Here is a 16,559-nt window from a genome sequence, read left to right on the forward strand (position 1 = left end):
TAACAATTTGACTATCTAAAGCTCATATTTTTCTATTCCATTACATATTGCCCTAAACACCATCAGCCTTTGGGTTCCTAAATGAAGGCAGCACTTCTACATTCTCAGAGGAACAGACCTCAAGAAAATGAAAGGATAGAACAGCAGGATTGAGAAGAATGAAAGAAACCAGCTAAAGCATCATAGCAAAGGAACTGAAATACTACATATTTAATTTCATAATTATCTCCTTGGACTGCTAAAGAGATATAACAACCTCAAAACTGATTCCATGAGAAGTGAAACATTTAAGCAGAATGCCTAAAATAGATTAAATTAACCCAGTTCCTGATGTAACACTGACAAATCTGCACTTGATAATATCTTCTAAAAATGTGACAAACTTATAAATGTTCATTAGCGGGTACTGCTTAGCAGAGTTTCAAGAAATTAACACAGTAATAGTAGCAGCTTTCCAATATACACTTCCAGGTTCATCACTTGCTCAAATGAATGCTCAGAGCAGCATGAAATAGACAGCGCTCACGCCCTGTTAACCTCAGAGATAGGAAACAAACCCGAAGAGAGTTCAGAGTTTTTGTAGTTTAATGAAAGCACAGCAAGAGCAATGCTTGCAAAAGGTCACGAGGAAACAACAGCAGTGCAGTAATGCCAACACAGAATTCTCAACCTTTACTTAATCTTAATCCCATTATTCTTTTCCCCATCATGACAACAAATCCCACTGCACCAAAGGGATGCACACCATTTTCTTTCCTGTGACTGTGTGTAAAAAAATTCCAAATACAAATAAACACAGGACACTTCAGAAGAACTCTTCTATTTACATATATATATGCGCACATAAAAACTGCAGAAGTTAAACATGTTACCAGAAGATGAAAAATAACAAACAGTAAGACAAAAATAGTCTCACTGAACAGCATTTTTCTTTCTGTTTACATGCAGGATTAAAGATTACTAAGTCAATGCAGTAGATGTTTCAGTATTCAACTTCATACATTGATTTTCTTTTCCAGGAACATCTAACAGCAGCAGGATGCTCTTTTTAAAAGATCCTTTTATAAGCAGAGATTTGACTAAAGGAAAGAAAAAAATCAATACACAAAACCCTTACATTTTTACATTTATAAATAAATATACAACAGGACTACAATGAAAATCAATGTAATACTCTCTAATAATGACATTTCTTCACCAAATAATGTATATGGACCCTGTTTTATTAATGTATGTTATTCTTTATTAAGCACGGGTTTGCTTAATTTTAGCTTGTCTTATTTATTCTCCATAGTTTTTCAGAGTTTCAACACTAAAATGATGAGCTTCATTCTTGCTTTAAAGTCAGCACCTCTAAAAACAAAAGAACATACCCACCCACTTTCCAATGTCTTGTCTCCTCACCAACACCTCTTTTTTGTCTTTTTAAAATTCAAGTGATTAAAGAGCTCTATGCCCTGCTAGAAGATCAAGTCTCAGTAACTGATTAGCAAATGTGTCTGCCTTGCAAAACTCAAACCTCAATACATAAGCTAAGTAGAAGAGGAAACATCAAAACAAATGTCATGAGTTAGTGACTTCAACTAATAAAGATTTTTTTACAGTAGATACTCAATATTGGAGGAAAAAAGAAATCAATGTATCTTAAGAAGGATTAAGGAAAGGAATACCAATTGCTCATTATTGATAACATATACATAACCACAGCCATGTCTTGGTAGCATGAGCTACCAAAGCAACATACTACATGTAAATAGCACCAAATAATACCCTTTTCTGTTGTTCCTACACAAGACATCAGTGTGAGCTTCCTACCATTTTCCCCTCATTGACAATTCTTCAGAAACAGCCAGCTGCACAGAAAAATCACTGAATAACTTGCCAGAACTTATCCAAGTATAGCTGAAGCAGAGATCTTATTTGTTTTCAGAAGAACCTAGAAGCTTCTACAGAAAAAATGAAAGAAAAACTGGATTCTCTCCTTACTACTGACATCAGAGCTGTCAATCCTACCTCAATTATGGTTCGTGTCAGTCATGCTTTAAGACTTAGGCTACAGTAGTGTTAATAAAGGCATAAAAATCAGATTACTAATGTTTTCATGATACAGTTCAAAAGCAGGTTTTTGAAACTGAAAGCTTTTCATCATTGCAATAAATTGAGGTTAATCCCATGCTTCCTTGCAGCTGCTTATACGCCAACACAAGGTCCATCCACAAGACACGTGGATGCTCAGTGTCTCAGCTTTGAACTGCAGAGACCTCACACCTCCTCACTTTCCTGAAATCAGGTACAAGATTCACCTTTGTTGAGGTAACAGTTTCTTCCCTTATCACCTTCTCTAAGTATTCAGCTACCTTCAACTTTATGTTCCTTGTCAAAAAAATGTAGTTTCATACCTCTTCCTTCCAACTCTTCCTAAAATAATAGTTCCTACTATTCCTGCCAACACATACTGCTCTGGAGTCCACCCCCTGCCTCCACACACATGTACAAGGACACAGTTTAAAAACCCCTCTGCCAAAACACATTTGACTACTACTCTCATTCTGTCAGTTAAATGAAACTACACCACCTTTCATCTTGCTGTATTTTAAAAGAGGAGACATGAAAATAGTAAGGGAAATCTCCACCCTTCTCCACAGTTTTCTGGTCCAAAGTTTGACTTTGCATCTCCTCTACGTCTGTGCTGTACACAAAAACCCCTCACTCCTCCTGTCTATATATTTGTTCAGCCATTTTAAAAAGCAAACACCCTCATGCTACAAGCCAAGTGTTAAGAGCTGATAGTTCTCTATGCTTAGCAGGCAATCTGTATTATATACAGATTATACACAGATATACTATACCCTATAAATAGGATGCAATATATCCTATTTTCAAAGGCAAAAAAACTTAATGATATTTTACATAACACTCAAAATATGACCTTATTCCCCTCCTTTATTTATATGGCACTGAACTTTTTGTCAAGTCAAATGAAACAAAGCTAAATAACAAGAACATTTTTATAATTACTTTGAAAGCTCTTAAATCTGAAACTAAGCAGTTGTACTTGGCCTCATATATTCCCTTCCCCTCAAATTTGCTGAAAAAAAATCTGCCCTTGGGCATGTAAGACTAACAGTGGGTTCCAGCTATGGCTCCTAGTGAGAACCACAGTTCAGCTAAGTAAGAGAAAAGGTGTTTTCCAGATAACTACTGCATATCCCTAACTATCTTAGTAACTTAAATCCTGAAACACTGAAGGACAGCATGTATGTGCTTGGAACAGATCTAGTATTTGCTGATGCTGTAGGTGGCAGCAGGATCTCTTACTCTCTCCTAGCTCTGGCATCCTCCAGAAAAATCTTAGAGAAAAACAGCAAAGCTGCCACTGTTTTCATGATACAGTACACTTGACACCATTAAATGCCTTTCTACTAAAGAAATGGCAGAAGCCTGTAACAGCAGAGTCCCTGCAAACAGAGTCACAGCAAAGTGCCTGCCTGCTCATTTAGCTCCAGATGTGCCCACAGCCTGGTGCCATAAATCCCACAATACCAAGAACAAAAAATCCAAGTTTGCTAAGTGTTATGGGTGACATTTTTACTTCTTCCAGCAAGCTTTCATCTGACATTTTCCCTTGACAAAGGAAGGTCTCAGACAAGGAAAGTGGAGACTGCATCATGTTTCTCCATGCAAGCTAACCAGTAGTGCCATTTATCTTTACTATACAGTACAAACCTAGGTGAAAAACCCAGGAACAAATTAACAGCAGTACATGAGAAAAGAGTCTTGCCTGCCTTCTTAAATGCACTCAGAAATTTATTAATACTCAGCAATTATTGCAAGAGTGCATTCAAAAGATTGCTATCTCCAGCATTTACAAGGAATCTGAAAACTGCCTACAGTGATTATACACGTCATCAATTCTCTCTTGGTTTACTGTTTTAGAAATCATCAAGTATACATCCAAAACATACTGACATGAAAGATACGTCAAAAGGGGATTTTTGTTTGGGTTGGGGTTTTTTGTTTATTGCTTTTTCACCAGTTTTGTTTTCCCTTGCTAATCTGGAATTCCACCATTACAGCTATAGTTAATAAAATGACTCACCAGGGTTGCTTCATTAGGTGAAAGTTATTTTGTATATAAGCACAGAAAAACCAAAACCACCAATAGATTGTACACTTTGTTCTAAACACCAAGAGATGTGTCTTAAGTTCACCTAGTCAGTTCTTGAAACATATAGGCAAATATTCACCCTGCAAAGCCAGCAACCCCGCTAGAATACTTTCAAAAGCAAATTAGACAGCTGAACTTTCATTCCTACCCTCTTGTCTACGGCTTCTCTAGAACCTGAACTGAGTTGACCAGAACCACCCTGAGTGGTGGTTGCCACCTTGCAGCACAGTAAAAGATCACAGGTGCTGTGTTCCAGTATAAAAGGCTGGGCCCCAACATCCTGTGTGTCTGTAAGAGCAGGAACCAGCTGCTGTCTCAAGAACCTCAGTGCTCATGCACTCACTCATCCTACTCTTTTCTCCTCTCCACTTCCATGTATCATGAACCAAGCTGCTCCTTCTCCAGACCGGTGGGCAAGGAACCTTGCTTGTCTGGACTGTAATTGCTTGGTCTCATAACAAGAGGTTATCTGTCCACAAACCTTGCCTCCCTGGAAAGACATTCATTGTAGGATTCTCAGCAAAGGCAGCTGACTGTGGAGCTCCTTGCCAGGGCTGATTACACACAGACCAATTGTGGGCAGAGCAAAGTTCAGGACACACCTGTACAAGGAAAGGCTTTTGTTTGACTGTGGCAACAGAGAGCAGCTCTGCTGAATGTGGAGCTCTATATCACCTAACACTCAGGCTGAAAGCCAGCACTTATATGGGAATTCTACCCTCTTCCAGAACTTTATTTCACGTGTAGATACAAATCAAAAGATACAGAGTCAGGGCTTGAAAAACCTGCCTACCCATAGCAAGGGAAAAGAGGAGAAGGGATGAGTAGGTTGAGTTGGCTGAAGAAATAGAAACCAGTAAATATTTTGGAAGAGGCCAGGAGGAGTTGGGGATGCAGCAAAAGCCACATGCTGTCCTGCATGTAAGAAGTTGGAAAGAAGGGAAGTGTAGGTCTACACACACACAAGAAGGCTGCTCTCTAAGCCTTAGCTGACAGTAGAAGAAAGAATCTGGGCTAACAGGCAATGGGACAAAGAAAATTACAGATGTATCATCACAAACACCAACTATACCCACCTCCTCTACCTTAATGAGGATTAATGCTATAAACAAAAAACAAAACTAACACTTTTTTGCCAGTAGATCAGCATCTGAACTTCTTACCTGAGAATACAAATGAGATCTGAAATTAACTTCTCCCAAACAAGCAAGCAAACATTTTGGTATTGCTCCTGTGCATAGGCAAGAGGACCATCTAACTGGCAAGAAAGAAATATTTTCTAGTCTTCGCTAAAAAGTCTTCGCTTTTAGTACTTTTTTATTGATGCACCAAATATTTCTGAATCAAAAGGAGACACCTGACTAGCAGCAAAAGATTAAGAGATTCTTGTTCCTGATTAAATATTTGAAGACTTAAGGGCAGATTACTTCAGTGTAACATGCTTCATTAAATCCAGAACCAGAAGCCAAATCCTGTACCATCTTCTCAAAGCAGAGCTAGATGATGCACACTGAAAATCTTTTCCTCTACAAACCTGACACCATCTTACCAGTTTGTGTAAACTTTGACACAGGAAATTTCCAAAGACCCCAAACTGTATACTCAAAGAATGACATTAGCTCTACCTCCAAATAAATATATATATTTATTTATTCCACTGTTCCCCAATAACAGCACTTGGCATCTGTCAGACAACAGTGAAACTACATTTTTTTACCGAACGACACCCAAGAAGAACAAATTTGGTTTATTCTGGCAAGGTACAAGGTAATGGATAGATTACACAGATGGAAATAGATAGGGATGGCTGAATGCTTTCAAATCTAAAATGCTGGAATTATAGCTAGCTTTTAGCTGCTGAGCAGTTTTCCACATTCCTTTAAGAATTTTATTTCTTGGGGTTTTTCAGCTGTACAAAGTTATGAAGGACTGTATAATATAATCAGCTTGAAACATTGCTCCTCAGATCCAACAGTTCTCAGCCATTGGGTCAGAATAGGAAAATTACATCTTCCAAGTACTACTTTATACCATGAAGGTTTTGACCAGAATTTCTCAAGATGCATGCAGAGCTATCTGGATTCATTTTAGTGCAAAATAGCCATTAACAAACCATCTTGAGGATTTTGCCCCTCTACTTCCCCAAGCCTATAACTTAAGTAAGTATATCACACTTGCATTAACCAAGAGCTGCTCTGAAGACTAGGAAAACACTCCTCCACCTATTTGTTTTTGTTACCTTTGATTTTCAAAGAGCTCTTTGATATGGTGATTTTCTATTTCTGAACAGTAATGCCTGAAGCAGAGGTTAAATAGCATGGAATGAATTTTCTTTTCCTTTCCACCTTTTTCCTATTCATGGTCTCTTTTTATCCCCTGCAGCTGCCACAAGAAAAACTTCAGAGCTACTTCACCCTTCTGGGGTCCCACTGCAGGAGGCAGGTGGGCTGGTGAGAGGTAAATTCCTGCTGGAGCCCATCTGATGGGCCCAGTCTCCTCCATCATGCTTTTCTCTTCCTCCCTCCCTAGGCTGGATGGAATGGAGTGAGCTCTGCTGGGGCAGAAAAGCAAGAATTACTGTATTGAGTGTAATTATGAAATTGGGGCAAGAAGCAGACTAGAGCATGGGAGTATGTACATACAGAAAATAAAGTCAAGATGTATTTTCTGGACACATCTCTAAGTCCTCTGACCATAATTTGAGGGACTCTAGGAAGCATACTGGATACTTGCTGTGATCTTACACCCCTCCATTAATGCCTATTTCTAGGCATCAGGGAGGACAGCAGTGAGACAGTTTCCCTCACTAAGGTGGCCACCCTTATGACCTTGTAGGTAGGACTGAGTGGATGAGAATAGGGAAGGAAGAAAACACCATTAGAGAGAAAAATAAAAAGCCAAATTCTAAAATCTTAAGAGTTATCCTAGTAGTGTCTCATTTTATCAACAGCATAGAAGCACCATTACCAGCAAGTAGGCACCAGAAGGTCTATGTAGTGCAGGGGTTTTCATCAACAGAGAATTTAGTGATCTTCCAGGAGCATCACTGTGCTATTTTAAACACCTTTTCACTTGCTACATGGCCTGTAAGCTTGTCACTATGCTTTAGGGAGCACTCACTACAAGGAGGTTGCATGAAGACTTTCCTTATAGTATTCAGTTCACCTTCATCACTTCAAACAGACCAGTCATGACAAAAATTGGATCTGAAAGTGGATGTGCTTGTACTGAGTAACATGATTTTCAGTTCCATTCACACATGATTTGGACAACTTCATCACAGATTAAATATATTAAAATTCACAGATAGGCTACTTTTTTATTACTTCCTTTGGCTGTATGAGACTTAAAGGAAGACTGGATAATGGCAGTAACTCTGTTATAAGAACAGAGATTGCAAAAACTTCCCAACCCAAAACAGGGAAAACATACTGCAAGGCACGAAAGAGATGCAAAACTGCCCATAGAATACAAAAATTATTACGAAAACCAAGCTGTTTACATTATCTGTAAATGCCTCAATCTGTTCAGTTATTTCTGTTTCAAGTTTTCCTTCAGTTCTGTAACTTAATAATGCCATAAAAAAGCAACCTTTCTCTATAATACATTCCCTAAACCATTTCTTCCCTATGCAGGGCTCAAACATTTTCATTCAGTGCCATAACCTGGCCTCAACAAGCCATGAAACACATCCTGGCTCACAACCCTGCAACACAGCACTCACATCCAGAACCTCATCAAAAACTCATTTGTGCCAATGGAAGGTCACCCTCTTGTTTCACTGCATCATTAAAACCACTTCCTCTGACTATTGAAAAGTGCCAGTTTACTTGTAACCACAGCACTTAGAGCCACTAAACCCAGGAAACATAATGGAAATGCTTACATCTATTAATAGACCATTAAGCATATGGGAAAAATATGTCCTGTGGCTGATACCATTTGCATGGTATCAAAAGTCAAGACGCTAGCACGAAAGTAAAGCCCTACTGGCTTCCTTCCCTTCAGGAGAGGGAAAGGAGAACTACAACTCATCCACCATTTATTTTGGAAGCCATAATTTGCTCACTGTTTATCAACATTTTAAGAGGCCCAGCAGCACATTCCAGTTCTCTCCCTGAGGTTTCATTCCCCTGATACAGAGCAGGTCTGCACACGCACACACACACACACACACATACATGCCACATTCAACACAAACAAGGGAATGAAAACTGGCAAGATGCAGGCAAGTCACCAGCAAAAGGCAAAGGAAGACACTTCCCTTTTGTTGATATCACCCTCCCATGGGAAGGGAAACCAAATCCCTTAACTTAAAATATGTAAAAATCACAGTAATGATGTTTGGATAAACACTGCAATATGTCCTGTTTTCCCTTCTGAGACAAAAGAAATGGGCCTTTCTTGGGTGATTTGTCATGCAGCAGACTTAGGAGCATAAAAAATATTTTTGTTTCACATGGCTGGAGTTTTTTCAAAATTAAGTTTCATTTACTCCCAGTATAATTGGATATTGAAAGTTTATTCCAACCCAACAATCAAGGCTAGTTTATTCAAACTGGAGTATTCCAGCTCTCACTTGATCTATTACTAAAGTGAGAAGGCAGCAGAGCTCTGCCTGGACCCCTTCAGCACTCCTGCTCTGGTTACAGCCCCAGGCATGCCACAGCACCTTTGGAAAGTTTGTATCTTTTTGCTTGTAGCCACATGAAGAATTTCAGTATTCCACACCCACGAGCAAAATCAATTTCAAACCATAAATATTTGAATTAGCTTTTTCTGAAATAAAGCAGAGCCTTGATGGCTTCTGCCTGGCATGAAACAAGTAATTTGATAATTCATATGGATTGAACTGGGCAAGGCATAGTTGCAGATCTTCCTAAGTGAAACAAAACCACAACACATCTGGCACCAAAACAGACAAAATTTTACTAACTGTAGTAGTGTTACCACTGTTTTCTTGAAGATTTTTTTATATGCTTTTACAGTGGCATCCACAAGTTGATATATGGTACCATGTACTTTTATCTAACACACCCGTTCCCTTCCTATCAAAATCTCAGGTAGAAGTGATAAATTCTCATTCATGATATTTATTGAAATCACTACTAGGAAAAAGAAGTATCTAAGAGAAACTATTCAACAAAGAAAACTAGATTTATGAAGCTTCATGTAATTTCTTCTAAACTGGTTGAATGCACATCACACCAGTGATGGTGTTAAGGTCATGGGGCCTAAAATCCATTTTCCTTTTTGTGCAAGCAGATGTATTACTATGCACAAAGCCAACAAGGCACCTGGCTCTGGCATGAAGTAACAATGCAGAAGACACCCCAGACTAAAATGCTCATCATATCACACCAAGTTAATACATATTCCATGGACTGGTCCTCTTGGAAGGCATATGCAATCACACAGGACTACAAAACAACACATGTAATTACTACTGAAGGGGTTGACTTTGAAAGCTTAGACAATTTCACCTGCTTCTATACTCAAAAAACAGAAAATAAGAGTTTACAGATTTTTCACAAATCAGAAAAAAGGATTTGAATGTCCAACACTGCATTAAATGTATATTTGCTTTTGGAAGGAAAAACAGAGCTCAAAAACCCTAACCCTAGCCCCACCAGGAAACAATCTCTTCTGTAAAATCATTAGAAGAAATTGAGTTCAACATTGTTTCTCCAACTGGTCCAATCAAAAAGCACATACCTGTAACACTGGAACACAAAAAAGTTGCATTTCACACATTGTAAAGGAATGCATATAACAAAAGTGAAACATTAATACAAGAAGGTGACTATTGGTATCTTTATGCCAAGAAAAGTAACATGAAAACACAGTGAAAAAACAAACTTTGGCACACAGAGAAAAACAGTTTCAAGCAAGCTCACGCCTAAGCAAGCAGCTACCACAGCACAACTGCGCAAACCCTGCACAACATCAGGAATACCTCTTCTATTCATCACTGCTTTGGAGCTTCTCACTGAAAAACTGCTAAAACAACAAACACCTGCTGTGTAGCTGAAGTTTATGCAAAGATCACAGAAATGCTTTATCAGTCTCAGCAAAGCAGGCGTTTGTCTGCAGCACCTCAATACTACAAGAATAATCAGCTCCCCCTCGATCAAAGGGAAGCAGACACAAACACATGAAAGAAGCAGCAAAAGCCTTCAGATATTTAAGTGCAAAAGCAAAATTGACATCCCAGAATTTAGGGCAAAATAGTTTGATCTGACATTTGGCAAACAAAGATGACACGCACACAAATAATACATTAAATGAAAAGAAGCACAATACTTCACAAAACTTCAGATCACAGAGGGCATAGATATTAAATAATTAAGGGAAAGTGGATAATGCATTTAAGAGTTACAAGAATAAAATTACAAAAACTAAGAATGTGACCAACAAGCATTTGAATATATCAGTTCATTACAACTGCAAAAAGCCTGAAATGTACAGGCATTATATATGTACATACACAGAGGACAACTCAAAGCCAGAAGTAACTCCATATGAAACATTTGGATTACTATTTAACTACAACAAGAAGTACTTTACTAAGATTCTTACAACATTGAGATCACAGAGGGTGCTAGGGTTTTAAGATCTTGACAGCTTCATGACACAAATGAAGAAAAACAATAGTGTACTATTTGAAATACAAAGTCTGTCAGATGCATTAGTCTTTTAAACAACATAACAATGTTGAGGGGTTTTTTAATGGTTAGATAGATTTCCACTTTGTGAAACCCACTTATCTTTGCACAGCGACACATTATCATCATTAATCATTGTGGAGATAAGACACAGTGAAAGGTATTTCTAAATATCCTATCTAAATTCAGCCCAGGGTAATGTGACTACCCAAGATAGCGAGTCACTTTTTTCACTGGGTAAGCTGCTTGAACACAAGTATATTGGGAAAACTGATACATACCACGTCCCTACATGCACTAATTCCAGGCACAGAAAATACACCAGTAATATATCAAATTGTGATGAAAACACCAAACACGAGTCAATTACAGCAAAATAACTCAGAAATTATGTAAAATTACTTAAAGCAGGCAGATTAAAATTAACCCTGTTACAGTACTGAACTTTGCTTTTGATTACTCCAATAACCTTGGCTAAGCATTACTATTCCTTCCAGTATTTAAGCATATTATCCAGATTTTCCCTCTCAACCAGCAGATGTCCATAAGTAAGTTAAACCTGAGTGTGTAAAACAAGTAACTAAATGCAGTTAGCATTCCCAAAATTTGCATTAGCTTCCTGATCAGCTTAATCTCTCTTCATCTTATAAATAACTGGACCTGTACAGTCCAGTCATTTATAAAAACGCCATAAAACAGTATCTTAAACAAAAAAGCATTATATAAATTGATGTAGAATCTAAACTGAGAATTACTGCTTCTAGGATCTGTTCAACAGCTTGAGAAAGTCACAAAGGGCTGGAAGCTGCAATGCCCTACCAGAGAGCTGATGCAAAAACCTGATTTCACAAGGAGTGGTCATGATAAGTAAAAGAGCCAAACAAGCTACTCAATAATCCTGCCACCAGGACCTTCTTGCAAAGGTGAAATACACAAGAGGGAAATACAATGTTTTTTTCAATCATCTAAGCAGTCCAGAATTGAACAGAATTTAAAGCCATGCTTTATTCTGTAGCCTTAAAAAGCATTTGTAAGTGAATGCCAGACATAAGATTTTTTAAGAATTTCCCCTGTCAGTTTTGGTCCACATACATTGAATGACTGATAACCAAAAAAGTTATAATTGTATTATATTTATTCATGAAATTTAAAAAAGCCTTACTACACAAATTTTCATTCAGTATCATCACACAGGATACATAGTTTCATTTACATTAAATACACACATGCTTTTTCAATTAGCACATCTAGAAATAATTACCTAATGTTCAAAAAAGCATTCCTGATGCCTTTCCACTGCTATGGATACACCAGCCACCAAAGCAAATGGAGCTGTGTGACACTAGACAAAGCTGTCCTATAAACACTAAAACTTTCAGATGCTTTACTTCCCTAACCTGTGCATTTCAAGTCATACACCTTCCTTTTACTGCTGCAGTCCTGGAATGAAAGGCAAGACATTTTTCTTCACTGCTGTTTAGTGAACTTCACTGGAAAGAGGTTTGACTTTTCTTTATTTAAGGACAAAGCTGATACTTTAAATACCAAAACAGTAACCTTGAGAGTGTATTAAACTTCCCTGAACTAAAGCCAATACTTGCAAATGGTAGTATCACATGAAAAGCAGCACATGAATTAACCTTGGGGATAAACAACTTCGAGTGTCCATTTATGAGAGAAAACAGTACAGTACAAAAGAAGAATGTAAGTACACATTGGTTAAATCATCTTGGCCTATGAGAAATCACTTGGAAAAGCAACGAGATCAAGAAGAAAAACCCACACAGTATTTTTAAAGGAATCCACACACTCATTCCTTTCACACAAACTGGTTTTGTGATATACAGTCTAGGATGGCACAACACATCATTTTTTCTCTTAAATTCTTTTAGGCATGATCATGTTTTCTATAAGGAAAAAATCCCAAACAACCAACAAACACATCTTACTCTGAAAATCAACGTGTCCAGTATTTCAACCTCCTAGCACATACTTTAAGCAAATCTCACCAGGCAGTAAAAAGGAAGACAAGAGATTCAATACTGAGCCAGTTGTCCTTCAAATGCTCTTTAGACATTACCTTTACTATAGACAGCAGCAGCAATAATGCCCACATTTTGGTCACCTAACACTCTCCCTGACAAAAAGATTACTACAGCGTCTTCTCACACTATTGTTTGCCTCATGCCTTTGATTTTTGGCAAAGGGACATAATTGAGCTCTGCAATTATTATTTTCTTGTGGCACAGAATTTTGCTCCTTGTTTGCAAGGAGAAACAATTTAACAATATTCTCTCCTCTAGTAGTAAAGAGAAGCAAAAAAAAAATCCATTATTGCAGGCTTGTTTGTTACAGCTTGGTCTGGGTAGACAGTTTGAAGTGCCTTGCTTGCACTGCCATCCTAGCAATTCCCCCAGCACCAGGGGATCTTACAGATCAAAATAACTCAGATCAAAACTCAGATGCTGCCAGAGAACTACAGTTTGGGAAGGGGAACGGTGGCTACAGTCACTGCCTGTTGTTGGCAGCACCCTTTTGGAGAACACCACCATGGGAAGGAGCATTTTACTCTGGAACAGAGAAGTAAGATTCTTCCTATCCCTAGGATCAAGACAAGGACTCCAGGACCAAAACATACATACAATCATGAATTAAGAGAGCATCATTTCCAAATCCACATTAATGACTCATTTTAGCAGTTGTTGTGCTTGTTACAAAATTGGCAAGTCACACAAAAACGAGCCTCATTCTCTGCTGCAGGAGATCAAGTGCCATCCATACTGCTGTCTGTAACACACCCCACACATACACCATCTTTTACACCACATCAGGTATTATCTTCTAGCAGACAATTCAAACAACAAATTTGGCCAAGACCACTCTATATATGGTGCCTTCCTTGAGCATTAGTGCTCAAATGGCAATGCTTGACCACAAATAATGACATCTGTCTGTGCCTGTCCATGCCCTAGAACTCATGATCCATTTGATACCATCTTTAATTAGAGCACATACTACCTTTTTCTATGGATTCCCAATCTCATACAGGGTGAAAAATAGATTATGTACTGGTTAATATAAAGAGTGAAGGTTTTTTGCAACATTTGCCTCTGAAGTTAGAATGTATAAACTAAAAAAAACATAAAAAGAAAAATGTCAGGGAAGAGTGCAAGTGAATATTGGGAAGAATTCCCTATGCTTTAGACAAGAGGTTTAAAAAAATCCTCACAAATATGAATACTGAACATTAATTTCCTCCATGTGAAATACTAAGAAATGGAGTCCCAAGCCCTAGAAGTACCTGACTGCTCAACAGCAACAGCCTTACAGCAAAAGCCACAACTGCTGAGCATGTGGAGAAGGATGAGGAACAGCAAACACAGGCGTTCCCAGCTCCTTCCTTGGCTCCTCACACTGTGTTACCTCAGAGAAGTCAAAGTCTAAGATTCCCTGTCCATAAATTCGGAAGAGTAATCCTTCTTTATCTCCCAAAGCAATTGTAAAGCTACTTTTAGTCACTACAGTGGCTTAGGACAAACGGGGAAATTAATTCCCTCTTATGCACCAGGTTTAGATGGTTTACCATCTACAAAGCAGAAGCTCCATAGCAGATAATTAAGGTAAAAGTGTAATGAGCACCTGCATAACACCTTAATCACCACTCCTCTCATACGGAGCCCAGGGGAAGTCATGTGAAGGAGCCAGACCCACCCCAACACCTACATGTGAAGCCAAGAGCCAAGGTCACGACCACCAGCCTTGGCCCCAACATCTCATGGTGCTGGACGAATTGATCCCATGCCAGGTGATGCTCTGCACATACAGCACACCAACCTCCACCACATCTCACCCACCCTCTTCATCCTCGGAAATGAAAAGTTATGTTCGCCGAGCAGCCAGGAGGGACCTTAACCAGGAGCCGTGCCTTTATAAGGGCTCTGCGTGCGGTGTTCACGCCCGATACCCGCTCAACCAGTTTGCTGCCCGGGCTGGGCAGCACCGGCACAGGCAGGCCCAGGCACCGCCGAGAAGGAGCTTTACAAATCGCCGCCTCCCCGCTCTGCACTTCGGGACACAGCCGAGCGGCCGCCCGCCCGCCCCGGCAGCACCGCCGGCGGCCGGGGAAATCGCGGCGGCACAAAAGCCACCTCATGGCAAACACCTCCCGCCCCACAAAGGGCAAGGACGGGGATCGCCGGGAGCCGCGGGCGGGACCCGCTCCGTGTCCCCTCGGGAGCGGCCGCCCAGCGCCGGCACCGCCGCGGCTCCCGCCGACAGCGGCCGCCCCATCCCTCCGAGATGGCGGCCGGACCCGGCGGCACCTGCCGGGGAGCGACCCCCGTCTGCCCCCTCCCCGGGGCTCGGGCAGCGCCGGCGGCGGGAGTCGGGACGGGACGGCGCCGGGGGAAGCCGCGGGATGCGGGCGGAGGAGCCGCCGTCCCCCGGCACGTCGCGGAGCCACGGCCCCATCCCTTACCTGTGGCCCGCGGGTGGCTCCGCGCAGCCCCCGGCTCCGCCATCTTCCTCGCCGGTGCCGCCGCCGCGTCCCGCCGGGGCCGGCTGGGCTGGCTGTGCCCGCGGCCGCCGCACAGGCGCAGTGCCCGCCCCGGCACCTGACGGCGCGGCGGAGGGAGGGAGGGGAGGGCGGGCCGCGGCAGGGCCCTCACGGCGGGGCGGGCGCGCTGCCCAGGTGGGGCCGCGCCCCGCCCTCAGCGCTCCGGCGGCGGGGCTGCGCTCGGGCAGGGGCCGGCCGAGCGGCGCTTCGGTGCCCGGGCGCGTTCACTCGCGTTATCCCCGAGAGCCAAACAACGCGCGCTCTCCGGCTTTCCGGGCCGATCCGGCTGTTTTCCCAGATTTTTCCATCCAGGTGTTTGCGTCCGCTCTTTGCAGCCTCGTGCGGCCTCGGGTGAATCGATGGCACCGGGGAAAGGCACAGCCGCGTCCTTCCCATCCGGGTGCGCTCGCTGTTCCCCCCACGGGCTCCCTTCGGGTCGGGCTGGCCCTGCAGCGGCAGGACCACTCTGTACTCGGTGTTAGAAGGGGAGAAATTAACATAATCTTTGATTCTCCTTATCACTCACATACTAGTGGTTGAACTCCCCTCCCCAAAATTTTAACACACACCTTGTATGCTTCTTTTGCTTCCCCATTACTGGTTTTGCTGTTTCCGGACCGTGTTGGGACGCAGCACTGCTCGGGGAGCACACACGGCCCCAGGGCTTGTGGCGCTGGGGCAGCTCCTGCTCAAAACGTTGCCAGAACTGGAGTTATATGCCAAACACCTTATTGGCACCCATTGTCAGTGCCATTTTACCAAAATTTAAACGTAAGATAAATTTAATCCTTCCACTTTTCATTCTTACTCCTTTTGTTTTCTTCTTTTTGCCAAGCAATTATATTACCTTTATATTCTTCAGCTGAAAGTACAGACCATAGTCAATATGAGAGGAAGGAGGAGGACAGCATTTACTTTGGTTTTCCTGATGTGTCCCCTATTTCCTAAGATTTCCTAATCACTATTTCCTAAGAGGTAATTATTCTGTTGGGATGCTGGGCAGCAATTCTTCCATCTAGACATTGAAGTGGCGTTGTTATGTGTGGGTTCACACACCTCAATAAAAGTTTAGCTACACAGATTTAGGGTTTCTGGTGCATATAATAATAATTATTAGTAATGTTGCTTTATCAATGTAATATGTAATTTTCATTGCTTATAACTGCCACAT

General features: G+C 41.1%; 1 protein-coding gene across 2 annotated transcripts in view; it reads right to left on the reverse strand.

The window, feature by feature from the left end:
• MAP7D2 (MAP7 domain containing 2) overlaps positions 1 to 15,447 on the reverse strand; it is a 77,289-nt gene extending 61,842 nt beyond the window's left edge. For both annotated transcript variants that reach the window (XM_059839871.1, XM_059839870.1), the window contains exon 1: positions 15,311 to 15,447. In XM_059839871.1, coding sequence (XP_059695854.1) covers positions 15,311 to 15,353 — 43 coding nt within the window. In that variant the 5' untranslated portion in view covers positions 15,354 to 15,447. The remainder of the gene's footprint in view (positions 1 to 15,310) is intronic.
• Between the last annotated feature and the right edge of the window lie 1,112 nt (positions 15,448 to 16,559).

Source organism: Haemorhous mexicanus, chromosome 2, assembly GCF_027477595.1.
Source record: "Haemorhous mexicanus isolate bHaeMex1 chromosome 2, bHaeMex1.pri, whole genome shotgun sequence".
Taxonomy (NCBI): Eukaryota; Metazoa; Chordata; class Aves; order Passeriformes; family Fringillidae; genus Haemorhous; species Haemorhous mexicanus.